Below are 27,060 nucleotides of genomic sequence, written 5' to 3'. Positions count from 1 at the left end.
CCCCCGCCACTACTACTTTATCATTTCCTGTCAAGAATGTCCTATTTTTATGTTGCATTGGATCTGGAACAACAATCATTCCATTCTCCTTTACACTTGTGTATTGAAGAATGACAGTCTTAAATCTCAGTTATTTTGTCAGTTCTTTATATCAGATTTGAAACAAGATGATACTTGATAACAGTTCCCACCCACCCATCCCAGAAAGCAATAATTCAAGAGAAAACCAGTGGCCAGAAAGAGAACACAAGCCATTGGTTCGTGACACATACAGACATCATGTTTGAGTTGTAAATCAGCAAAGCTAATCAGATATTTAAGCGTCTGATCATCTTTCAAGTAAGTTCTCCATAGTTGAAACATCAGCCGCACCTAGTAGTCAAATTTGATTACAAATATGTAGAACTCAATTAAAAATAAAACAAATAAATCATGTAACCTTAGAAGGCATTGTTGGAAAAATAACAGACTGAACTGCCATTATTTCCATGTAAATTTTCTCTTGCACTCATATTTTCAAAATGCAAGTAACTGAGAGATTTCGTCAGTTGTTTATATTCCATATAATCCATGGGTATTTCTTCTCAATGCATGAAGAACGGTGGACAGTTTCATCGCTTTCAGCCTAGCAATTTCCTTTACAGTGTACAAGCCAAGTCCTGGATGGGAATGGGTACAAACTCCTTTAGAAACCTGAAAGCAAAGCAAACATACATTATGTTTAGGTTCAAGTATTTACTTCCAGCACCCTGCAAAGTAATTTTTAATGTTAAGTAGTAGTAAGCGTATGTAAAAAGGAATTTTAGTTTTGTTGCATTTATAATAAAATACTATCTGCTTTCCAGCATTGTGAATAAGTACCTGGCTCTGGTCTACATTACTGCCACTTGGATGAAAAATTGTCTCAGTAACAGCAAGCAGAGTGGTAGTAAAAGGGCATTTCTCTGTCTGGAGCTTAAAGTAGGTATCCTGAGGTTTGCTCGGGGGACCTCTGCTTATAATATAGGTTAATGAAGTGGACTTGGGTGTAATTTTGAATAACCTGGAGATGTAGTGAACATTAAATGGAGATAATAGGATTCAAAAGCTTAGGTACAAGACAGAGTGTAGAATGGGCAGATGGGTGGTGGGTAAAATTTAATGCAGGAAGATGCAAAGGATCATGTTCTAGTTAGAAGAGCAAAGAGGCAGTATAAATCAGGGAGCAACACTCGTTCACCTGCATCTGAAGTGATATTTCCAATTCTATGTGCTTCATTTCAGAAAAAGACAGGAAGGCCTTAGACTGCACAGAGGGACTCAAGTTACATAAATAACTTGAGAATTTGGGGACAGAGGAAGTTAAGAAGTACAGATAGTTACAATCATGAGTGTAGCTATAGTAGCTACAAAGAAACTTTACACTGGCAGAAGGATTGAGGACTAGAAATACTGAGAGATATGCAGTACGTTATCTGGAATGCAGGGTCGAGCAGTGGCATAAGAAATTTAATCCAGAAATACATTTTGGGATGTCAAATACCAATAAGACACAGTAAATGATAGGAAACTTAGAAGTGTTGATGTATAGAGGAACTTGGGAGTACAAATTCATAACTCTGAAAATGGATATGGCAGCAGTGAACAGAAGAATTGGGATGTCACATTGCAGCCACGCAATATGATGGTTAGGCACTACAACTCTGATCCTCCATAGACTTTCAGTATTTTAACTATTTTAAATTCTGTGTAGATTTTCAAATAGACATCAATATTGTATGTGTGTGTACTATGTATAAAATGCACATTTCAGTGAGTTTACGACTTCTGCTTTTATCTTTGGAGCTATTACAACACAGGAAATATAAAAATTGTACAACTGACCCCTCTAGGTAAAAAGTATGGTGCATCAGTCTCTACAACAATCCGTTCCATTGGGATTTTTCTGACTGCTTCCTTGGTCACACCAGCAGATAGGTAGGTGATTAAGGCTGTGAATCCAACGGATAAATTTGGAAATTCCTGTAGAAATGGTTCAATCACCTCATAAGAGCCTGTGAAGCAATGCCTGCGGAACCAAATTAAAACACAAGCAAATAAAACAAAATTATTGTTTTTCACAAGGCTGAAGTTTCCTTAAGTATTCTTTAAAATTCCAATAACATGCAGTTCATCTTATGCCTGGGAACATTTATCCAGATGCTGGACAGAAAAATATATTGCCCTTAGTAAAACTCAACATCACATTACTGGTTAAAAATTCACTTCACTGTGACATCTGTGCACCTCCCCCGATGTTAGGATCAGGAGTATGGTTGTTCTCTTATCCTTGTTGTACAGTAAGCTTACTGCAACAGTTTATCAATCTTGAAAATATGGACTGTTTCTGATTTTGGACAGATCATGTCTGAGAAATGGTAGTTAGATTGTTCTAAGCCTATGGTACATGTCATCTTCTGAAGTGGTTCTGTTTGCCTGAACATGTCATGACGAAACTTTCTACAGTACTTACTCTCTTTTTGCTCTTGAGTTGCTTCTCTCAGTCAGGGGTAAGTGCAGGAGGGCGTTTCCTCCTCCCTCTGCTCTTTATACTCTTATTACTTCTCTTGGTCCAGACATTGGCAAAATTTCAAATTTAAAGAGACAGGAATTGTTCTTGTATCAACAAAGCATATTGCAGTGTCAGTGAAGTTGTTGGGAAAACTCTCCATTGGCTAGTCATTCCTAGTACAAACTATGGGAGGCCATTCAGCTTCAGGACCTTGCTAGAAGAGTTCCTTACCACAGTATAATAAGCTCTATTATATTCAACTATTTCATCAATCACCTTCTCTACATCATAAAGGCTAAGAGTGGGGGATTGCAAGTTCAGTTCCATTCACAACTATACTAACAAAGCAGCTGTATCTGCATGTTGCATGGACTGAAAGTAGTATCTAGCTGTCATACCACACAATTGAAAGTTAATTATCAATTCTAACAAAATCTCTATCTAACCACCTGTCCTGGACATTCAATGGCAATGGCATCAGTATCCTGGTATAGATAGTCAGTGCTCAGAAACTTAAATGGACCCGTCACATCAATAGCAGTCAGAGGAAGTTATTTTGGGATGAGACTCTGTTGACTCTCAATGTCTTTCTACTACTTATAATAAGAGCATGATGGAATGTTTACTATTTAACCACGAGTTCAGCTGCAATAATGTCCAAGAACAAAACAGCGTCTTGGATAGAACAGCTGCCACTACACTGACCACTGTTGTCCTCCACACTAAAGCACTGTGGCTTAAGTACAAACCACCTAGAAGATGCAATTCAGCAACTAACTATAGCTCTTTGTATCTTCTCCTAAATCCACTGCTCTACTACCTAGAATGGCAGAAATAATTGGCAGAACACTATCATTTGCAAAGGTTCTTATTCCCTGTTTGGATAAATTTGGAAACTGCGGAAAGGATGGGTAAGCTGCTTACAGCAATATGGTACGGGGTCCTGTCATGTAGGGGAAGAAAGGAGAACCAGTGGTCTAAAGAATTACATATTTAGGGTTCTAAACAGCAAAGATGAAATGTCTGGGTGCAGCATTGCCTATCCAGTACCAGGTTTAGAAATGTCTCTTTTGGGCTGAAGAAAGTGTGGAATAGGGAGAATCCAGTTAATGTAAATACTAACAAAATACACTGAAAATTCTAAAAATCCAAACATACAATAAATGTGCTAGTTTTCACTTCACTAAATACCAATAACATCCTCAACTAATTTCTGTACATTTGTCCCTTTCATAAATTAATTAAAATTTTCTGAGGTGCTTTAGCAGTGACACTTTGTTTTGGAGGGGTTTTTTCTTTACCATCTTGTATAACTTACACTCAGTGTCATTTTATTAGGTACCTCCTGTTGCTTAGGTATGTTCATGGTCTTCTGTTGCTGTAGCCCATCCTCTGAGGTTTGACATGTTGTGGTTCAGGTATGTTCTTCTGTACACCACTGTTGTAACACTTAGTTATTTGAGTTATTGATATTTTCCTGTCAGGTTAAACCAGTCTGACTATTCTTCTCTGACATCTCTCATTAACAAGGCATTTTTGTCCACAAAACTCTGCTCATAGATTGATTTGTTTTCCTTTTCACATCATTCTCTGTAAACTCTATATTGTTGCGTGTGAAAATCCCAGGAGATAAGCAGTTTCTGAGATACTCAAACTGTCCTGATTGACACCAGCAATCATTCCATGGTCAAAGCCATTTAGATCACATTTCTTCCCCATTCTGATGTTTGGTCTAAACAACTGAACCTCTTGACCATGTCCACATGCTTTTATGCACTGAGTTGATGCCACATGATTGGCTGATTAGATATTTGTATTAACAAGCAGGTGCACAGTTGTAACTAATACAAGGTGGCCAGTGAGTGCAAGTAGGACTAGAAAAGAGATTTTGCTGAGGGAGATCATATAGATCTCTATATCGTGTGAAATTTACTTATTTCATCTCATCCTATCAGAGATAAGATGAAATTTTCACCCTACCTGTCTTTCAGCTTTCCTGCTACACAAGTTTGTCATTCAACCATACACATGTATACAGCTGAATGAAACCTTGTTCCTCAGGGACAAAGGTGCAAAACACAGTACATATATCAAATGTGTATGGCCTGGATGGGAGAGGAGAGGAAGAGATCTTGATGATTATCTCAGCAGTCGTCACAATCTGTTGCTGGGTCTTGCGGTCAGATACCTTGCAATTCCCATACCAGATGGTGATACAGTTGGTCAGGACCTTCTCGATGCTACTCCGGTAGAGTATGGTTAGAATGGGGGTAGGGAGCCTCACTTGCCTCAATCACCTCAGGAAATGGAGGTGCTGTTGTGTTTTCTTGAATAAAGAGGTGGTGTTGAGGGACAAGATGAGATAATCCGTGATGTGCACTCCAGGAAACTTGGTCCTCCAAGTAGTGTTGATGTGCAATAGTCAGCCTTCACCTTCCTGAAGTCCACAATCACCTCTTTAGTGTTGTCCACGTTGAGACTCAAGTTGTTGTGTTCACACCAGACCACAAGCTGATTCATCATTGTTGTCGCTTTCTCCAGGCAACCCATACGGACACGCTCCTTGATGCGGGCTTCTACTGTGCCCCATCTGGCCAATATATGCTGCTCTGCATTCAGAGAGTCCTGTAAACGCCAGCTGTCCTGAGCCCAGGTCATCATTGATCTGCATAAGCTGGGATTTGAGCTTCCTTATGGGTTTCTGAATGGCATTAATCCAATATTTCTTCAGGATCCTGGCGATTCTTCCAGAAACCAATGGTAGCAGAACATTGCATGCGCAATGGCCACAAGATTGGCTTCGATGGCATAGAACTACTGTGTCACACCAGTGGCTTTTGGGACCACCTGGTGAAGGAAGCCATTGAAAAAAGACTAAAGAATAAGAAATTTCACAAAGACGAAAGTCTCGCTCCAAGTAAGAACTGGAATATGATTGTAAACAAGGTGGGACACGGAAACCTGATTGGTTGAGGACTAATCAATCACGAGGGACGGACGACAGGGGTATATATACCATCAGACTAGACGTAGCTAGGCATCATCCCTGATGAAAATGGTGGACCTTGTCATTGAAATATCAGTTAAAATCAACATGTAATTGGCTGGAAGCCCAAGAAGAGTTTATGCATCCAAAACACTGGGAAAGCACTAGATCCTTTTTGTAGCAGTTTATTCTGCATTCTGTTATTGTTTTACCTTGTGTTACCTCAATGCCCTGATGTACTGAGTTGATCTGTGTGAGTGGTATGTAAGACAAACTCTTCACTGTATCTAGGCGTATGTGATAATAATAGACCAATTTACACCTGATACACAGTAATCATAAACCCAATGGAGCCAATGAGCATATATGTACATTAACAACAAAATAATCTTCTTGTTCCCAATCCTGCACTATGAGGATTAGGTCTTGCATGTGCACAAATCTCCGGAATGTTACTAATTCCGGAAGCGTTCTTGAAGGCAAATTTCCAACAGCCAAACAAAAGAAATACAAATTACCTACAAGTTCCTTATATTACGTACCTTATAAAACATCAAGCCTCAAGATCATTTTAAGGACGTCTACCATCAGGGAAACATAGCTGAATCATTGGTTGATAAAAACAATAAATAAAACTAAAGCACAAATATAATGACCTTTTACCTATGAACTTTGTAGTCCTTTGGCACATTGATTTTCATTATCTCAAAAAGATCCTGATCAGCGTCCCTGCAGTGGATAACAAGTGGCCTTTTTAATGCCACCGCAAGTTTCAGCTGCCTCTCAAAGACCTGCCATAAACAAGAATCTAATTATTTGTAAGTAATTATTCTCATATTCATTCACCCCTTCCCGCTTACCATTCCACCTCCCCTTCCCCATCAGTCCTAGACTATCAACTTAACACACATGCACAAATTAAGAAAATGCTATTGTGTCAGAAATGCTTTAATATGGCTACTCAGGCAAATGGGAGAAATGTCTTGATGCTATTTGAAGATGGTTTTCTGAGTCATCTTTCACTGTATTTGAGTGAGTGTGTATATATTATTTATATACACACAAATATATATTTCTTATTACAATTAATATTTTTATGTACTGCACTGTACTGATGCTGCAAAACATCAAATTTCATGACATAGGTCAGTGACATTTAAACCTGATTCTGATTATGGTACTTAATTTTTAAAATTCATGGATTAATGGTGTGAATTTCAAGAAAAACAAACATTTAATGGCTTTTGAAGGACAGATTTTAGCAGATCTTGTAAGTCAGCAGATAAATTCATTTGTTGATGAACAAGTTGTCCCACTTGTTTTTCCACTTACCTGTTTTTGTTTAGGGATGTCTGTTGAACACTTATACGAATAGTCCAAACCCATCTCTCCAAAAGCAACGGCTTTTGGGTGTCTCAGTGCTTGGATAATTGTGCCTTCTTGTAAATTTGTGTAGTAACGGGCAAAATGTGGATGACAACCAAAAGCACCCCAGACAAGAGGGTCTTCCAGTAAACTTTCCCATAAGTTTCCACGAACTAGACTGCGAGGGTCACAGAAATCAGTGATACAGCCATGAAACTCAGCTGGAAACGTGCTGTCATAAACTTTCATAAACTTTGCAAAGGTCCCCTTAAAAGATAATTTAGAGTATAAGAAGTCCAGATGGCAATGTGTATCCACAAAGCCTTCCCTCTGGTAATTCGGTCCCCAATTATGGTCCAAACATTCTGAATCTTTAAATGAAGAGCTGAAAGAACCCTTACTAAAATCCATGCTATTGCTATGATCAGACTGATGTGGTGAGTAACTTAACGACTCAAAAGACAAGTTATTGCAATCAGCAGACGGTGAGCCTTGTAAACATTTTTCTGAAAACCTTGACAAAGATTCTGTTTCATCATCACTAAGGTTAAGATAACAGCAGTCATCATTAAATCTGCTGGTTGATGAAGGTCGCTGAGGTGTTTGAGGGCTTGACCAATTTTTTGAACCTGGATAGGAGAGTGTAGAGTACATGAAAGATGGTTGTGTAATATATTTGGCATTCAATGGTGTACCAGATCTGGAACTTTCCAGGTTAATCACTGGACTGGAATCTTCTTGTGAAAAAGTAGTTATTGGAGCAGGATCTTCAACATCAGACCAGTCACTTCCAGCAGATGCATCATCATCAGAGTTCAGTTTCTGTTTTTTTTAAAAAAAAGGAAGTGATGTCATAATTGAGACAAAACCAAGTTCAAAGCAAAATAGAAATATTACATTTGTATTTCAAGAGGTGAATACACACTATACTTTTTGGGCTTCAAAAAATTAACCACTGAAAACAAAAGATTAGGTCATTATGGGGTTTGCTTTAATATCCCTGCAACTATCTGCAAACTAGTAATTGGAAAATAGAGAAAATGTCTTTGAACAACTGGCTCAATGAAAATAAAGAAAATATATCTTCTACTCATTCACAGGTGACGTTCACAAAATACAAATTTTTTTTGAAAGAGTTAAATAGGATAAATTAAAATAAATTAAAGTGTTGAAGGATCAGTGGACAGAAGTGGCTGGCTTCAGGCAAAATTGAATTTTACCCACTTATCCTGAAAATAAGAACGCCCATCAAATGGTTTTTCATTGACTTTTAACAAAACATTAATTGACAGAATACATACGATGGAAAACATTCTTAAAAGTTAGTTATAAGCAACCAAAATAAATATTGTTGACCCAACTTGTCTGTGTGTATCCATATACCACAAGATTCCAATCCCATGCGCTTAGCCTGTTCTAAACTTTTTTTTTCCAACCGCCTATTCAGTTTAATACAAGACAGTCTGCTTCAATCACTCAAACTCTGGTAGCATATTCCACCAGTCTTTCCGTAAAGTCAGTTTCTCACACTTACTTTTCTAAATCTTGTATCCTATTTTCTTTTGCTCTCGACTTAGCCCCTTATCCACCATATACAACATGTTTACCATGTCCAATATCATTTTTAAATACCCATCAGATAGTGTTGAAGTCTCCTAATAGTGGAGGATTTTTTTCTTTTGTATTTCCTCCCTTAGATAGAGTTCTATTTAATATTTTCTGCATCCTTAGTTTTCCTTCAATATTCTTTATTTGCAAATGAAGTCTTAAGATTTGTATAGATTTATAGCTCACAATTCTTATAATTTATACTTTGTTATAAAATTAGTATTCCATTAAAATGTAGAAGGCTTTTGTCTTTTTCACTTGGCATACTGCTTTTAACGTCATTTGAACCCCAACTCATGATAGGTCCCTTCTCATCCAGAGCACTTAGATATTTTTACTGATGATTACTAAGAAAAGGGAGATAAGCCAAAACTGGATTAGATCAGTTGGCATGAAGTGGGGAATTCAAGGAAATGTCAACTAAGTATATCCAAAAATAGATGGACACCCCAAAAGAATGGAAAAGGTAGTAATTCCTAATTACATTTAAAAGTACCTGGATATACACCTAGGAATGAGGATCAGTCTGAATAATTTTCTGGCCAGCCTAAAGATGATGGGCCAAATGACCTCCTGACTGTAAATATCTATAATTCCCTATACTATCTTCCAGTTACTGGTATTAGGCTCAATTTGTAATTATTTTTACCCATTTTATCACCCCTCAAGGTCCAACCCTGTGAGAGGTTGGAAATGTGTAGGGTTGGCCAACAAGGCTCTGATGATGTTGTATAGGCCAATTCCCTGTACAGTGGATACAATGGATTACAGAAACAGTGATGAACTCCAACCATACCATTGGCTTCAGAGGACAATGGAAATGGGAAGTCATCAATGTCCTATGCTCCACTCGCAGCTAAGGGCCCAAGTAAGTAAGTACCATTTTATCAATATTATTTCATAACCTCTTGCACTTCATTAGCTAAACATTTGGAATTAAATGTATTGTTGGTGCTTACTTTCATAAAAATGTTTGCTGGTTGAAACCAGATGATGTATGCCAAATAGCAAGAGTTTTTTTGTAATACTTTTGTATGAACATTTTCCTGAAATCTCAGATTTTTGTATAACTTGTTTTAGAATCAAAAATAACATATGCAAAACAATTGTTCCAATTAGCTCTGAAAAGTATACCTCTATCACTATATAATATTGAGATAAAACAAAGTAGAGGTATGAATACCTTGTAGCAAACGCTCTCACTTTGTGGACAATCACTGCTTCTTTCCTCCATACGCGTCTTAATATTCACAGTTACATCTGTAGATACCAGCTTACGGTCTAGTCTTTCATCCATGTTATTTTCACTGGCCTTTAATCCAACATTCCACTTTTGCTTCACAAAATTATTTTCAGAATCATTTTCTTGTTGTTGATTGCTATATTGAGAAGAGCAAACCACATGAGATGCTTCCCGACAGCTGTTTTCTTCAGTTTTCTTGCATTCTTTCATGAGAGGTTTAGCCGATCCAGCCAATGTCTCTTCCGAACGATCAGTGTTTTTGGTACGGCAATGCCGATATGCTTTCTGGAAATCTCTACCAATTGCTTCTGATATTGCTTTAAGGTAGAGAACTTTAGTACCCTGTGGTGGCACTGCCCTCCGAGTCTTTGGCTGAATGATGCTGTTGTCATCTCCGGTCTGGAACGTAGACTGAGAGCTTTGTTTTGTGGAACTACTTAATGCTGCAGATCGACATTTCTCTGCTTCCATATTCTGAAATTTAGCACAAAAAAGTAAAATAAATAACAATGCAAATAAAAAAGAGCAAGTTACAGGTTTTTTAAAAAAAAAATAGGGATTTTGCTTGTATGCATTCAACCAAACAGAACATCCTTCAGATATTTTAACATATATAGTGCAACCTTTGTTAATCATAGTGAGAGTCGTCAGCACCTTTTATGGCTATTCTTTCATAATCCCAAAACTTTCAATTTCTCATGCTAACTAATTTTTTGTGTCTGATGTACGAAAAAGTGTTTTTCAAATGGGGCAATGAACCTGTCCAGGCTCCTTGCATATTTGAAGAGAATACACTCTGATAAAGCAAACAAGAATTTGGCTCCCACCCCACCCCCCCATCCCCAAGAGACTTGGTGAAAACTTTCAGAAATGGAAAACACTTCAAAAATAGTTACCAGCACTTCACAACAAAACAGTGATGCTTCATACAACATTTCATTGCTCATGGCATTCTTGTTTGTCCAACAGATGGGGCACCATCAATGATGGAATCAATTGTGGGGTTATTACTTTCTTAAAAAAGCTGTACCAAACATATTTGCCATTCACTGTGTCATAAACAACCCAAGTGATTGGCTGCACAAATCATTAAATACTTTTATCACAGTGTTAAATAAAATCAAGTCCCATGCTCTCAACTCTCAACCATTTTGAGAGCTTTATATTTAGAATGATGAAAATTTTAATTGTTTGCTTTTTGCACACAGAAGTCATATGGCTGTCAAAAGGAAATTGCCTGAGACTCCTTTTGAGACTGTGATAAAATTCTTTGAAGGCTTGAGTGCTTCATTCAATAATCAACTTAATAATATTAGGCATGACATTGCTTATTTGTCAGAATTATTGGCAAAGTTTAATTATATCAATCTTCAATTGCAAGGAAATGATGTGAATCTCATCAAAGTCAAATCGGTCATCTCCACATTTCTGTTCAAGTTAACCCCATATAAGTGAAACGCTGGCTGTCACAATCTTTTCCAAATTCTGAGTTGGAAGAGAAAGAAAGAATACCAGATGACGATCTTTAAGAATATTGTGCCCACCTGGGTAAGCTAAATAAAGACATGTTAGAGAGATTTTAGGGTCTTCACTCAATCCAAATTCTAGATTAGATAATAAATCCATTCCTGAACCCTTGTAATGAGAAATTAACAGGAAGGATGGAGAAAGAACTGATCTCGCAACAAAATGATTTTGAGCTAAAGCTGAAATTTCAAAAAAATCATATCAAGACTTTTGGTCGCGGAAAGCTATCTCTGAATGCTATCTGCACTACGGAAAAAGGTCAAGCGTCCTTTATTGCTTTTCCAACATATACTAAGTGGAGTGCAGTTTCGGTGCAGTCACCCAACTTCTTTCAAAGCAATAAAACAAACTGCAAATTACTGAACATGGAAATCTGAGACGCATTCTGACTGACACTCATCCTGATGCTCAGAAGCAGATAACACTGCACCAAGCCCATACATCTCATTGAAAGGTGAAAAAGCAAAGTAGTGAATAGTTGGACTACTAATGTACGCTCTAAAATTGTTGATGAAAACTGTTGTTTTTGCAATTAATGAATGGAATAACTTCATTTGTAGCTTTGAATGGTTCTGAAAAATTTTTTTCAATTGTTACTGCTTTTAATTTGCAGTTCCTATTTTCTTTTACTATGCATTGTAAATCAAAATTCTTCATAGTTTTTAAGTAATGGCCAGAAAGGGAGAGGGCGCACTAGGGAAGTGGCCAGGGAGCCAAGGGAGTGGTAACCCAAAAGTTTGGGAACCACTAATCCAAGATAATCCTAGACTAGTGGTCACCAAACTTTTTAAGCCCAAGATCCCCTACCTCCACCTCAGTGAAAGGCAAGATCTACCTACTAAATCGTTTAGAGAAAAAACAGGTCAGATTTTACTTCCAATTTGAGGCCTTTTATTTGGGTGAATTGTATTTGAATTACACAAAATACTTTTGCCAAACTTGCAAATTAATTCAAACAAGAAAACACTGTAACTAGCATATGAAACAGGCCATAGCTGTCTTTCTTTAAGAATAGTACAATACTTCACACCTTTAATTCTAAGTTTCATTATTTAATCTTATTTCAACACAAAAAATAAATGAATATAAATTGACTGTTGCACTCAGTGTGATGACTGGGGCTGAATACTTTCTGCTAGTTCCCTGAAATTTGGCTCATAACTACAGACAGCCAGTCTGAGACAGTCTGTGAGGTGTAGGGTTGCCAACTGTCCTGTATTTCCCCCGCTAAGGTACAGTGTTCCTATGAAACCTTTCGTGCTGAAGTGCTTTACGCCGAAGAAGCAATTACCATTAATTTATATGGAAAAAAATTTTGAGCGTTCCCAGACCCAAAAAAAAACCTACCAAGTTATACCAAATAACACATAAAACCTAAAATAACACTAACATATAGTAAAAGCAGGAATGAGATGATAAATACACAGCCTATATAAAGTAGAAATAATGAAGATTAAGCCAAAATCTATTCGTGGGGTTAAAAAAAAAGGCACGTACTCGCATGCGCACACAGGTGCCCGCGCAAGGCTTCATGGTCATGGTAGTCTTTCTCGGGGTAAACACAAATGTCCCGGGATTTGACTGCCATTTTTGTCCCTTATTTGGGAGTGAGAAAGTTGGCAACCCTAGTGAGGTGTCTGTCAGTAAGTCAGCTCCTGTACTTAGATTTAATAATTTTCATCTATGAAAATGAAATTTCACATAGATAAGTTGACCCGAAGTAGGCACTGACTTTTAGTGGTATAAAACCAATGTGTACACCGCGCATTGCTCGGCCCCATCAGTAGTAATTGCCACCAGTTTATGAATGGGGATGTCATTTTCATGGCCATATTTTTTTAAACTCATTGTAAATATCCTCACCTCTCCTTCTTCCCTTTAATTACAAAAGAGTGAGGAAGTCCTCCTTTGTTGTAAAATCCTGGAAAGCCATTCTGACAAGTACGACATGCTGAGCTGTTTGCATTACATCCAGGGATTCATCGAACTGTAGAGAAAAATATCCATGTCCTCTGACAATGACTCTGCCCTCCTTGTCACTGTTGCAGGGCCAAGCGGTATATTACATATTGTGGTTGTGATGCCGTTTTTGTTTTTAAAGTAATGACCATTGCTTCCTTGAATAAATCGCCATCTGTAAAAGGCTTCTTGTGTTTAGCCAATAGGTGACTTACACGAAATGATGCTTCAATAGCAGCCTTATTTTGAGCAGCATGTTTTGTGGAAAACGATTGCTGGGCCTTCAACCCTGATTTCAGCTCAACTTTCCAGGCACGACTTGCGCTCTTTGGGGGGGTAGGTGTCTTTAAATTTCTGGAGGTTGGTGTTGCGGTGCCGCTCCAGATTCCCTCTTTTAGTCAGTGCTTGTGTTTGGTGGCACAACATACATACACACTTGTCTTTCACCAAGGTAAACAGAAATTCCTCTTCCCATTCTGGATGGAATTTGTACATTTTTGCCTTCTTTCGTGGAGCCTCCGCTATGCTTTCAGGATATCACGAGCCATTGTTGATGGCGTCACCTCTGTTCTGGGCCGATGTTTACGTGCCAGGCAGCACCTAATTAATTAGCTTGTTTATTTTGTCTTTTTTTCTTAAAGATGTGCTGTGTGCATGCCGACTACCGCTGCACCACTGCATGCTTCACGGCCCAGAGGTTGAAGATACTGCCGTATATTGATGTTTGCAACAGTCTGTACTCTTATCTAACCTGATTGGTCACTTTGATGCAGCACAGGCTACGCTAAAAACGTTGTGCATGGCGGGGGAACTACACACATGCGCACTGGGCAGAAAGAACAGAACTAAACCCCCACAACCCGGAAACAATCTCTCTTTACAAACAGCTTTTTAGCGAAAATATTGCTATATTACCATTATCCTAATTAGAATTACTTTATAATGCTCACATTACAACAGTATTTGTGTATCTATTTTTGATTTTTCTTCGGGATCTACTGGGAAAGTCTCAAAGAACAACCGGTCGATCGCAATCGACGGGTTGGCGATCCCTATCCTAAGCAATAATAGCCTCATACTTACGAGCCGCTCTACTTCTAATCTCTTTCAACAGTTTAATTTGCTTTCCATAGGCTTTGCTCATTCTCATAGTAATGCTGTAAGCCAAGGGGAATGACTACTAAAAAAACATGTAACTGGCTTGCACGAAGTGCTGAACTCACTAAATAGTTGTGCAAACCTTGCTATATCATTTCCATTGACTTTGCAACTGGAAAGATTATAGAAGGCAGCAAACTGTAAATTATTCAGCAATCAACTTGTAGGCAGTTGAGTTCTTTAAATGTTGTGGTAAGGAGTTTCTCCTGCTGGTTAATACATGATCAATGTACAAGCGTAAAAGACAGTATAGGTTGGTGTGCTGATCTACAAAGAGGCAGCAATGCACACGAAGATCAGAATTTTCCTGTTCTTCATAATTTAATGGACAGATGCTAGTTCCATCAGTCAGTGAAATTAATGTTAAACGTGGGAAGATAATTTGTTTCATAAGTAACTCATGAAGCATCATGTCAGCACTATTAAAAAGCAGCCCCTGATGCTGACTTGGTATTTCGAAATGTACTTTCTAAATGGTAATTGAGTTAATAGCATTACAGTTAACCAAATCTTAAACAAGAACTTCAGAGCAGGAAGAAAGCTCTGTGAAATTGATCTTGGGTGGTAGCTTAAATTGGCCAGTTCGCTTTCCTAGACTGTAAATGATTTTCAATGACATAAAACTAATTGAATGATTGAATTATTGAAAGTCTGCCGTGCACAAATTTACAAAGGCAGTTTGAAAAACTGCACAAATGAAAAACCAGGCACTAGGTGGAGATATAGTGCCATCCAGGGAAGGGCATACACATTTCTAAGCACAAGTTTGGAACTGCATGACTACTGGAAATGTGGCATATGACAGAAAATCATGTATTTTTACCTTGCATATAATTTATTTTTCCTAGTCACAAGGGACTCAGACATGGATATCACATTTCTGAACAATTTCAATTGGCAATAGATGACACAAGTTATGTAGCTAAAATCACCAGATTGCTAAAAGAATTATTCCAGTGGTGCATACCTTTTTCTTAAATAGAGGGCTAGATTATACAGTTTGGAGAAAAGTACAGTCCTTCCTGATTGAATTCACGTGAAAGTATTTTTTATTTGCATTACTGGTCACTGACAGCTTTCTAGCAGGCATCAAATGATCTTAAATAAATTTTGCTTTAATAAATTTTGCTGCCTAATCTATCCCCCCTCCCAGTGTAACTGCATTTATAGCAGAAACAACAAATCACTTCTGACAATCACAGATGTGAAACAAGTTAGCCATAATGAGATTCTTACTCATGCATGTGCTTACAAATGCCAGCCTAGCTTCTGTTTAGATTGCTATGAATCAACAAGACAATAACAGTTCTGTTGTCTAAAATGCAGGAAATTATGACTTGTTTTTCATTTGACAGCACAATTTGCACAAAGTCAGGTTTAGTCTTTACAACTGCAGGCAATCGACAAAACTTAACTGTCTGCTTATTTGATGTAACCGATAAACAACTGTATCTATAATCCACACCCCAAGATCCCCACAGCTACTGGTCTTGTCAAATATGCTACGTATCCTGCATTTAAACCAGTAAAATTAGAATATAACATATATTTTTAAAAAAATTCAAGAGCCATTGCAGACCAGATGTGCAGACATGCATGAAGTCTCCTTCTGGTGCTCCTTCCCCCTTTTTCTTTCTTCCATGGCCTTCTATCTCTTTCACCAATCAACTTCCCAGCTCATCACACACATTTGCTCTTACCCCATCCACCCGCCACCCTAACAGGGACAGCGTTCCTCTTGTCCTCACCTACCACTCCACCAGCCTCCACATCCAACACATAATTCACCGAAACTTCTGCCACCTCCAACAGGATCCCACCACCAAGCACATCTTTCACTACCCCCACTTCCTGCTTTCTGCAGGGATCACTCCCTATGTGACTCCCTTGTCCATTCATCACTTCACACTGATCTCCTTCCTGGCACTTATTCTTCCAAGCGGAACAAGTGCTACACCTAGCCTTACACCTCCTCCCTACCATCTAGGGCCCTAAACAATCCTTCCAGGTGGGGTAACAATTCACCTGTGAATTTGTTGGGGGTCATTTACTGTATTCGGGGCTCCCAGTGTGGCCTCCTGTACTTTGGTGAGACCCTACGTAGATTGGGAGACCGCTTCACTGAGCATTTACGTTCCAATACCAGACCAAGTGGGATCTCCCAGTGGCCATCCATTTTAATTCCACTTCTCATTCCGATATGTCCATCCATGGCCTTCTCCACTATCATGATAAGGTTACATTTAGGTTGGAGGAACCTTGTAACCTTGAATTTATTCCATTTGGGTAGCCTCCAACCTGACAGCATGAACATCGATTTGTCAAACACCCAGTAATGCCCCCAACACACCACTCTTCTCTATTTCCCATCACCTTTTCCCTCTCTCACCTCATCTCCGAGCCCCCCCACCACCTCCCTCTGGCGCTCCTTCCCCCTTTCTCTTTCTTCCATGGCCTTCTGGCTCTTTCACCAATCAACTTCCCAGCTCTTTACTTCATCCCTCCCCCTCCAGGTTTCACCTGTCACCTGGTGGTTCTCTCTCCCTTCCTCCCCTCCCCCCAACTTTTAACTCTACTCATTTTTCCCCCCAGTCCTGTCGAAGGGTTTCAGCCCGAAACGTCAACCGTACTTTTGTCCCCCCATAGATGCCTCCTGACCTTCTGAGTTCCACCTGCATTTTGTGTGTGTTGCTCGGATTTCCAGCATCTGCAGATTTTCTCTTGTTATTTGAATTTATTCTTTTTCTGGGTCAATAGTGTCAGTCTTTAACTAGCTTGCTTTCATACCCAGGTTCTCCACTCCATTATTTTATAGCTTATTTCCCTCATCACTGGAGATTTTATAACCTTTTCTGCAGCTCATCTGAGACCTTTGTATACCTCCTGAGTGATGGTGAATATAATTGGTCACACTTCTCAATTGTAAACTAACCAGTGCTTCATAAGAGTTCAGTGGATTTTTTTATGAGTTTAACTAAGTAAAATATGTTAACCAAGTAGAGCAATGGTAGTATGTCTACAAGGGGTATTTATTCTGAAAACTAATGGAACTCATTTCCTCCCATAAGAGGCAGCATCATGATGATTCTGCATATACTGCAGATGAAAAAAGCCTTCTCATATGCCTCAACTCCTCTTCCCTACACCAAGAATATTCCCAATAAGGACATTCATACCACATACAAGAACACAAGCACAAGCTACAAGTTAATCTTTAAATAATGTTACTGTTCAAGTTTGGAAATACAAGACAGGGTGGGGGAAAGGTTCATGCACAAAATGCTGGCAGAACTCAGCAGGTCAGGCAGCATCTATGTTTTGGGCTGAGACCCTTCATCAGGGCTTGAAAGAAAAGAGGCAGAGGCCAGAATAAGAAGGTGGGGGAGGGGAGGAAGACAAGCTAGAAGCCAGGTGGGTGGGAGAGGGGTATGTGAAGTGTGAAGCATGGAGGTGACAAGTGGAAAAGGAAATGGGCTGGAGAAGAAGGAAATTAACAGGAGAGGAGAGTGGATAATGAGAAAAAGGGAAGGTGCGGGGCACCAAGCGGTGGTGACAGGCAGGTGAGGAGAAGAGGCAAGAGGAGAGTGGGGAAAATAAGAGGAAAGGGTTGTCAATTTTAACTTTCATTGACTCTCATTTTTGCAGTTTTTTAATGCTCTGTTCACCTGCATAGGCAGTGAAGAATACATATTATTCCACAACCCAGAATAGGTTTCAAATCTTCTCCCACCCTCCACCCCTGCTAACTCAGAAATGTGCCTGACCACTCATATGCTGACAACCTCAATAATGTTTTAGTCTTTGCCAGGGCATTGTGCTTTACATGGATTTGAGAGAATTATGAAGCTTATTGCTATTGATCTATGCTTCTGATTATAGTTGGAGGAGATACAAACAAAAAAATTAACTACTGGATCATTAAAAGTTCTGAATGCTTCCAATCAGCCCTGATAAAGTAGTGGTTGTAAACCGGAATGCACTGTCTGAAAGAGTGTTTGAAGCCGAGTCGCTGAGAGCATTTAACTGTCCAGACAAACACTGGATAAGTACCATCATCCCCTCAAAACTAATCAATAAGCTTCAAGACATTGGCGTCAATCCCTCCTTGTGCAACAGAATCCTCTTGCAAACCAAACCCCAGGCAGTTTGGATTGGCAGCAACATTTCTTCCACAATCTCCATCAGCACGGGTGCACTACAAGGCTGTGTGCTTAGCCCCTGCTCTACTTGCTTTATATTTATGACTCAGGCCAAGTACAGCTCCAATACCATTTTTAATTTTGCTGGATGACACCACTGTCTTTGGCCGAATCAAAGGTGGTGATGGATCAGCAAATAGAAGGGAAATTGGAAATCTGGCCGAGTGGTGCCATAACAACAACAATGTTAGCAAGACCAGGGAGTTGATTTTTGACTTCACGAGGAGAAATCCTGAGGTCCATGAGACAGTCCTCACCAGGAGATCAAAGGCGGAAGGGTCAGCAACTTTAAAATCCTTGGTATTATCATTTCCAAGTGCCTGTCCCAGGCCCAGCACATAAATGCAATTATGAAGAAAGCAGGGCAGTGCTTCTACTTCCTTAGAAGTTTGTGAAGATTCGACAGGACAAACTTCTGTAGATGTGCAGTGGAGAGTGCACTGACTGGTTGCATCACAGGCTGGAATGGAAAGACCAATGCCATTGAATGGAAAATCCTACAAAAAGTAGTGGATACGGCCCAGTCCATCATTGGTAAAGCTCTCCCCACCATTAAGCACATCTACACTGAGTATTGTTGCAAGTAAGCAGCACCCATCATCAGAGATCCCCACCAAGTCATGCTCTTTTCTCAATCCTACCATTAGGATGACTTTACAGGAACCTCAGGACTCACACTATCAGGTTCAGGAACAGTTATTACAGTCCATCAGGCTCTTGAATCAGAGGGGACAATTTCACTCACCCCATAACTGAATTGTTCTCACAACCTATGGGCTCACTTTCAAGGACTCTTCATCTCATGTTCTTGATCTTTATTACGCATTTTTTTTTATTATTGTTTAATTCTTTTTCTATTTGCATAGTTTGTTGTCTTTTGCACATTAGTTGTCTGTCTGCCCTATTGGATGTGGTCTTTCATTGATTCTATTATGATTCTTGGATTAACTGAGTATGCATACAAGAAAATGAATCTCAGGGTTGTATATGGTGACATATATGTACTTTGATAATAAATTTACTTTGAACTTTGATTGCCTGAGCATAGACGGCCATGAACTAACCCTAACCCATCCACAAAACCCACTACATGTTATACACAGTCATTAAGTTATAACATTTTAAATGATTAAGATAGGCGGTATTAAACGTAAACTCAGATTAATAGAGCATGGAAACAGACCTTTTAGCCCAATTCGTCCACGCTGATCAGTGGCATTATCTGTTTTAATCTCACCTTCCAACCACCCATTGGTTCATAGCCATTCATGCCTAGGCAATTCAAGTGTTCACCTAAACACTTCTTCAATGGTCTTAGTGTCTCAGCTTCAGCCACTCTCTCAGACATTGCTGCCAAGTACATACTATTTTCTAGGTGAAGAGAGATTCCCCCCTCAGGTCTCCTCCAAATCTCTGCTCACTTACCCTATGCCTAGTTTTATACACCTCTGAAAAGGGGAAAGTTTCCCTATCTGTACCCCCCATGTCCCCTTAGTCTCCTCACTCCTGAGGGAAATGACCCATCTTCTCCAGTGTCGCTTCATAACAGAACTGCTCCATCCCATACATCATCCTGGTGAATCTCTTCCGTACCCACTCCATTGCTATCACATTCATCCCATAGTATGCTGATCAGAAATCCATGTAGTGCTCCTCTTTAGGTCTGTCCAAAGTTTTATAAAGCTGGAGCGTAACCACCCTACTGTATTCAATGCCCTGACAAATGAAAGCCAGTATCCCATATGCCTTCCTAATCACTTCACTACCTGTGTTGCCGCTTTCCACGGACTTGAACCTCATGACCCGCTATTTCTCAATACCAATACCTTACCGTTCCTAAAAATGCTGGTGGAACGCAGCAGGCCAGGCAGCATCTATAGGAAGAGGTACAGTCGACATTTCGGGTCGAGCCCCTTCGTCAATCCTGACAAAGGGTCTCGGCCCAAAACGTCGACTGTACCTTTTCCTATAGATGCTGCGTGGCCTGTCCACCAGCATTTTTTGCGTGTGTTGCTTGAAATTCCAGCATCTGCATATTTCCTCGTGCTTGCCTTACCATTCCTGGTGTATGTCCCAGCCTCAGGAATAGTCCAAAGTGCATCACCTCACATCTGGATTAAAACCTCAACTACCATTTTTCAGCCCATTTCACCAGTACATCGATCTCTCAGCTACCTATCATCCATACTATCAACAACTCCAGCAATTTTGTGTCATCTGCGAACCTACTGATGTCTCTGACATTGACATCATTCAGACATAATTCAAACAGCAAAGGACCCAAAACCGATCCTTGTGCGACACTAGTCACATGCATTCAATCCAAAAAAAAAATCCTCTACCATCAACTGTCTCCCGCTGCCAAGTCAATTTTGGATCCAATTGCCAACTTGACCCAAAGGCTTTACTAATCACAAATATGACACTGCCCTTATCAATAAACTTTGTTATCACTTTACAGCCATGCTTGCCGTCTTTGATTAGCCCTATCTTTCAAGTGATTATTTATCCTCTCTGAGAAAATTTTCCAGTATTTTCTGTACCACTGATGTTAGGATCATAGAGCTTGAGTGCTCGGGGGAGGGTGTAGATGCTTTTTCTGCAAGTGGGGGAGGGGGCGTAGTTGCTTTGCTGCTGCTTATGCATGGGAGGGGGGAGCTGGGGGGGCCTTTGGGTTCTAACATTTAACTGTCTTTCATTCTTTGGAGCACTCCTCTGTTTTCGTGGATGTTTGCGAAGAAAAAAATTTCAGGATGTATATTGTACATATTTCTCTGACATTAAATGTACCTATTGAAACTATAATTATCATGCTTTACCCTGTTGCCTGTCTTGAGAAGGGATAGCATGGTATTTTCACTTGTTTCAGCAAAGATTTAAAAATCTTAATCAGAAGTTTTCCCTAGTGTCCTATAACAGACTGATATAAATCCCATTCCGTCCTGGGGAGTTTTCCACCTTTAACCTCACTGAGGAATCAAGTACCTCTTTATTTATGGAGAGCTATGATTTGCCTTCATATGGAGGGGATCTGAACTAAATGGTAGGACTTGTAGTCCAGCTGGCCCACAATGGAGGCAGCAATGGCTGAAGGCAGCAATAGACAAAAAGAAAGACCTTGTGAGCCAGCTGCAGGCTGTACATCATGCACCAATGAACTATCCTATCTCACATCACAAAAAGGAACTAACGAATTTAATTGTGTACATTTACAGAGATTTTAAAAACGCAAACAGGAATTCTGCAGATGCTGTAAATTCAAGCAACACACATCAAAGTTGCTGGTGAACGCAGCAGGCCAGGCAGCATCTCTAGGAAGAGGTACAGTCGACGTTTCAGACCGAGACCCTTCGTCAGGACTAACTGAAGGAAGAGTGAGTAAGAGATTTGAAAGTTGGAGGGGGAGGGGGAGATCCAAAATGATAGGAGAAGACAGGAGGGGGAGGGATGGAGCCAAGAGCTGGACAGTTGATTGGCAAAAGGGATACGAGAGGATCATGGGACAGGAGGTCCGGGAAGAAAGACAAGAGGAGGGGGAACCCAGAGGATGGGCAAGGGGTATATTCAGAGGGACAGAGGGAGAAAAAGGAGAGTGAGAGAAAGAATGTGTGCATAAAAATAAATAACGGATGGGGTACGAGGGGGAGGTGGGGCATTAGCGGAAGTTAGAGAAGTCGATGTTCATGCCATCAGGTTGGAGGCTACCCAGCGGAATATAAGGTGTTGTTCCTCCAACCTGAGTGTGGCTTCATCTTTACAGCAGAGGAGGCCGTGGATAGACATATCAGAATGGGAATGGGATGTGGAATTAAAATGTGTGGCCACTGGGAGAGGCTGCTTTCTCTGGCGGACAGAGCGTAGGTGTTCAGCAAAGCGGTCTCCCAGTCTGCATCGGGTCTCGCCAATGTATAGAAGGCCACATCGGGAGCACCGGACGCAGTATATCACCCCAGCCGACTCACAGGTGAAGTGTCGCCTCACCTGGAAGGACTGTTTGGGGCCCTGAATGGTGGTAAGGGAGGAAGTGTAAGGGCATGTGTAGCATTTGTTCTGCTTACACGGATAAGTGCCAGGAGGGAGATCAGTGGGGAGGGATGGGGGGGACGAATGGACAAGGGAGTCGCGTAGGGAGCGACCCCTGCGGAATGCAGAGAGGGGGGGAGGGAAAGATGTGCTTAGTGGTGGGATCCCGTTGGAGATGGCGGAAGTTACAGAGAATAATATGTTGGACCCGGAGGCTGGTGGGGTGGTAGGTGAGGACCAGGGGAACCCTATTCCTAGTGGGGTGGCGGGAGGATGGAGTGAGAGCAGCTGTACGTGAAATGGGGGAGATGCGTTTAAGAGCAGAGTTGATAGTGGAGGAAGGGAAGCCCCTTTCTTTGAAAAAGGAGGACATCTCCCTCATCCTAGAATGAAAAGCCTCATCCTGAGGGCAGATGCGGTGGAGACGGAGGAATTGTGAGAAGGGGATGGCGTTTTTGCAAGAGACAGGGTGAGAACAGGAATAGTCCAGATTGCTGTGAGAGTCAGTAGGCTTATAGTAGACATCAGTGGATAAGCTGTCTCCAGAGACAGAGACAGAAAGATCTAGAAAGGGGAGGGAGGTGTTGGACCAGGTAAACTTGAGGGCAGGGTGAAAGTTGGAGGCAAAGTTAATAAAGTCAACGAGCTCTGCATGCGTGCAGGAAGGAGCACCAATGCAGTCGTCGATGTAGCGAAGGAACAGTGGGGGACAGATACCAGAATAGGCACAGAACATAGATTGTTCCACAAAGCCAACAAAAAGGCAGGCATAGCTAGGACCCATACGGGTGCCCACAGTTACACCTTTAGTTTGGAGGAAGTAGAAGGAAGCAAAGAAGAAATTATTAAGAGTAAGGACTAATTCCGCTAGACGGAGCAGAGTGATGGTAGAAGGGAACTGATTAGGTCTGGAATCCAAAAAGAAGCGTAGAGCTTTGAGACCTTCCTGATGGGGGATGGAAGTATATAGGGACTGGACATCCATGGTGAAAATAAAGTGGTGGGGGTCAGGGAACTTAAAATCATTGAAAAGTTTAAGAGCGTGAGAAGTGTCACGAGCATAGGTAGGAAGGGATTGAACAAGGGGGGATAAAACCGTGTCGAGGTATGCAGAAACGAGTTCGGTGGGGCAGGAGCAAGCTGAGACAATAGGTCGGCCAGGACAGGCAGGTTTGTGGATCTTGGGTAGGAGGTAGAAACGGGAAGTGCGAGGTGTGGGAACTATAAGATTGGTAGAGATTTACGTTTACAGAGATTATGGGTTTTGCTTCACCTACCTGATAGGTGATTTTTTTCAGAAACAAATTCTTTTGCACATAATGTTGAGTCCGAATAACTGCAACCATCAGATTAATGCAATATGGGTTCATAACTCTTTAACTACAAAATAGAGGATGATACTGTTATAAAGTACCTTATCAGGCTCCACCATCACAGATCTTGACATAAAACTTTGTCGATGGCAACTTTTGTCACTAAATAAAGTTTTCCTCAGTGGATAACACCTTTTCCGTGTATCTTTATCATAGAAACTGTGGCCTCGTGAATGATCAGAGTTTTCAGAAGAAATTATATTTGATGTGACATTCATTTGTTCATTACGGCCATCAACTGGCTCCTGTCCTTTGCCAGTTTTCTGAATGATCTTCCTTGTGTGATCACATCCCAAGCCACTATTATCGTCTGTTTGGTCCTGTTGGAGCTGAATTGTGTATTTCCTGTATTTTAATGGAGAGGCAGTGAAGGTGTCATCCCCGAACATCTTTTGCTTCTGACAACTCGCCCTCAAAGCTACCTCACTGCAATAAAATAAAATCTTGGTTATCAAGCATTCAAAGACCCTCATATAAATGAACGACTTCAGGATCAATACAATGATAGCAAACACACAGGCAATTATTCATGAATGAAAAGCAATGAACCCATGTTCATTGTCCATTTTACTAGTATGGACAGTGAAGCTATTTGCAAAAATTAATGACAGAGATCCCCTGATCATAGACACTACATACTTCTCTAAATTCAATAAGAATTTTAAAAAAACTGCAGATGATGAAAGTCTGAAATGAAAAACAAAAATGCAGTAAACATTCAATAGGTCATGAAGCACCTGTGGAAAAATAAATGTATCTGAAAGAGTTGAGAAAGAAGGGGGGGCCGTACAGAGGCACAACAGCCATGTCATAACTTGATCCTGACTTCTGGTGCTGTCTCCATAGAGAGACAGTAGAGTTTGCACTTTCCTCCTGTGCTATTCCGTGGGCTTTTCCTGTGTTCCTCCCATATCAAAGATGTGGGTTGGCTGCGACAAGTTGTCCATATGTACTGAAGAGTGTTAGAATTTGTGGGATGGGCATACAAAATGAATAAAATACATTAGTGTAAATATGGATGCTTGATGGTCAATGGGGATTTGGTGTGCTGATGGTCCTGTTTCCATGCTGTATCTTTCCACATATTCCAAAAATCAACAGATATAGGTGGGCCTATGAGAGTTCCCATAGCTACTCCCTTGATCTGACAAAAGCAAGTAGATTTGAAGTTCATCAATGCAAGATCAAGTCCAGGCATGTGAAAGCATGTGTTGGTGGAGAGAACTCAGACCATCTAAGAATGGAATTGGAGTGTAAAGGGTTTGTATGTCCATGGTAAAGATGGGCCAAATTGGCTCAGGAAGTTGGAAAAAGTCAAATGGCGGACAGTACAAGACATACCATATTTGTATCAGGTGAAAAGGATGGCATCAAGTTAGGAAGAACTAATTTGATGGAGGACTAGGTGGTGTTCTCCAAAAGTCCTGCTTGTGGATCTTGGCTATGACATACAAGCTAGCCATACAAGGATATGAGGTTATAGTGCTGGAAGGTATAAAGGGAAGACCTCCTGAGGAAATAGGATGGCTGATATTGATTAATGGAGTAGTGGTCTGGATGGAGATGAACTACTGTCTGAGAGACGATGTTTGACCTCCTGCAAGAAAGATATCATTTCTTCAAAATGTGATACTGCCAGTAAGTTTGAAGATGATAATTAGTTGGTACTGAGTGAATGCAATGCTGTAAGATCAGCAAGAGATAGGGAAGAATGACCAAGGGATGTGGAAAAATCAAAGAGGTCAATATTGTGTCAGTGATTAGTAAGAACAGGTCTGAAGAAGAGACCAGGAAGATGATCCAGATGGATTGGGAATTCTGGAGAAATACATACAGTAATTTTAACAGTGATATGCTTTTTTTCTACAATGGCAAAGTAATGCCCTCCAACATCAATATGTCCTTGGCTACGTAGCATTTTAGCATGTAGGACCTCCAAAACAGTTACTGTACTACTCTCCCAGATTTTGCAAAGGACTCCCTGTCTCATTCTTGTGTACATGAGTTCTCGTTGCATAAGCCTAATTTGTACATTACCTATCCTTGTTCTTATCCCAGGTGTCTCTCCTCACCCTCACTTCCCCAATACCTCAGACAATCTTAACTCATAACTGCTATTCATTCTTGCTATATTTTCACCCAGAACACCCTCAATGTTCAACTGTACAAAACTAGTACCCTACATTCTCACTTCGTCCTTATTACTTTCTCGTTTTCCCTTTATGCTTACTTTAAACCTCCCTTTGAACATCATCATACCCCAGACCCCCACCAGCATCACCTCAACACTCCCGATTTCCGCTCCTTGAACTCACTATCACTCACACTCCAGAAGCACCTCCTCAGGCTTGCTGTCACTTATGGGGACCTCCCACCATACATCACTCCTCACGTTAATTCCCTCCTCTCCATTAATTCCGCCGACCCCACCCCAGCCACGCAGTGCAAACCATGACACCCATTTTAGAGCTCACCGTCATTCTCCTCACATCTTCCACTGTCCTCACCCCCGCATTTCCTTGGGACAACTCGCCGCCAGCCCCCGCGCGCGCACCCCGGCCTGTCTCCTCCTCCCCCACCCCCGCGCGCGCACCCACTCTCCAACCCCGGCCCGGCCCACCTCACCCCGCGCGCACCCTCTCTCTCACCCCGGCCTGTCACCCCCCCACCCCATCCCCGTCGCGTGCGCACCCTCTCCCCCACCCCACGCGTGCGCCCCTTACCTCGGACTGTCCTCCCCCGCACGCGCACCCTCTCTCGAACCCCGGCCTTTCTGCCCGTCCTGGCGGGCCTCCTTCTTCCATCCCTCCGCCAGCTTGTCCATCCGTCCGTCCACACCCACTCTCCGAGTAGTTTCGCTTTCTCTTCGCCGCTCGCTGTACAGTGGAAGGCGAACTCTGCTGCTACTCACAACGTCCGAGATGGTGAATGCTTAATCATTTTCTGTTGTAATATAAATACGCGGAAACCGGTCGAGCCGGAGGTTAGACTTCTCCCGTCCAATGGCGTGCGGGCAGTGCGGCGCCATTTTAACTTCGGCCTGAGACGGAGGAGCAAGTGTTGGTTAGGGAGAGTATAATGAACGTGCG

At 41.0% G+C, this 27,060-nt stretch overlaps 1 protein-coding gene across 2 annotated transcripts; it reads right to left on the bottom strand.

Annotated features, from left to right (window-relative positions):
• Positions 1-196: 196 nt before the first annotated feature.
• On the bottom strand, positions 197-27,060 carry tatdn2 (TatD DNase domain containing 2). 2 transcript variants are annotated; one of them, XM_072280661.1, is made up of 7 exons: positions 26,695-27,060; positions 24,013-24,397; positions 9,673-10,206; positions 6,849-7,703; positions 6,180-6,307; positions 1,864-2,047; positions 197-693 (listed from the first exon to the last, which is right to left on the bottom strand). In XM_072280661.1, the coding sequence occupies exons 1-7, from the start codon at positions 26,793-26,795 to the stop codon at positions 553-555; spliced, it is 2,328 nt and encodes a 775-aa protein (XP_072136762.1). In that variant the 5' UTR covers positions 26,796-27,060; the 3' UTR covers positions 197-552. The 2 variants fall into 2 exon arrangements, with proteins under 2 accessions (XP_072136762.1, XP_072136763.1); XM_072280662.1 differs by lacking the exon at positions 26,695-27,060 and adding an exon at positions 26,446-26,534.

The sequence above is a fragment of the Mobula birostris genome, chromosome 16 (assembly GCF_030028105.1).
Source record: "Mobula birostris isolate sMobBir1 chromosome 16, sMobBir1.hap1, whole genome shotgun sequence".
NCBI lineage: Eukaryota > Metazoa > Chordata > Chondrichthyes > Myliobatiformes > Myliobatidae > Mobula > Mobula birostris.
This window is presented reverse-complemented; position numbering and strand designations above follow the sequence as displayed.

Coding starts and splice junctions, on each gene's coding strand:
- tatdn2 (XM_072280661.1), bottom strand. CDS start 26,795: ATGGACAAGCTGGCGGAGGGATGGAAGAAGGAGGCCCGCCAGGACGGG. Junction 24,398..26,694: donor GCGGGGGAGGACAGTCCGAG/GTAAGGGGCGCA, acceptor ATTTTATTGCAG/TGAGGTAGCTTTGAGGGCGA. Junction 2,048..6,179: donor AAGGACTACAAAGTTCATAG/GTAAAAGGTCAT, acceptor TTGGTTCCGCAG/GCATTGCTTCACAGGCTCTT.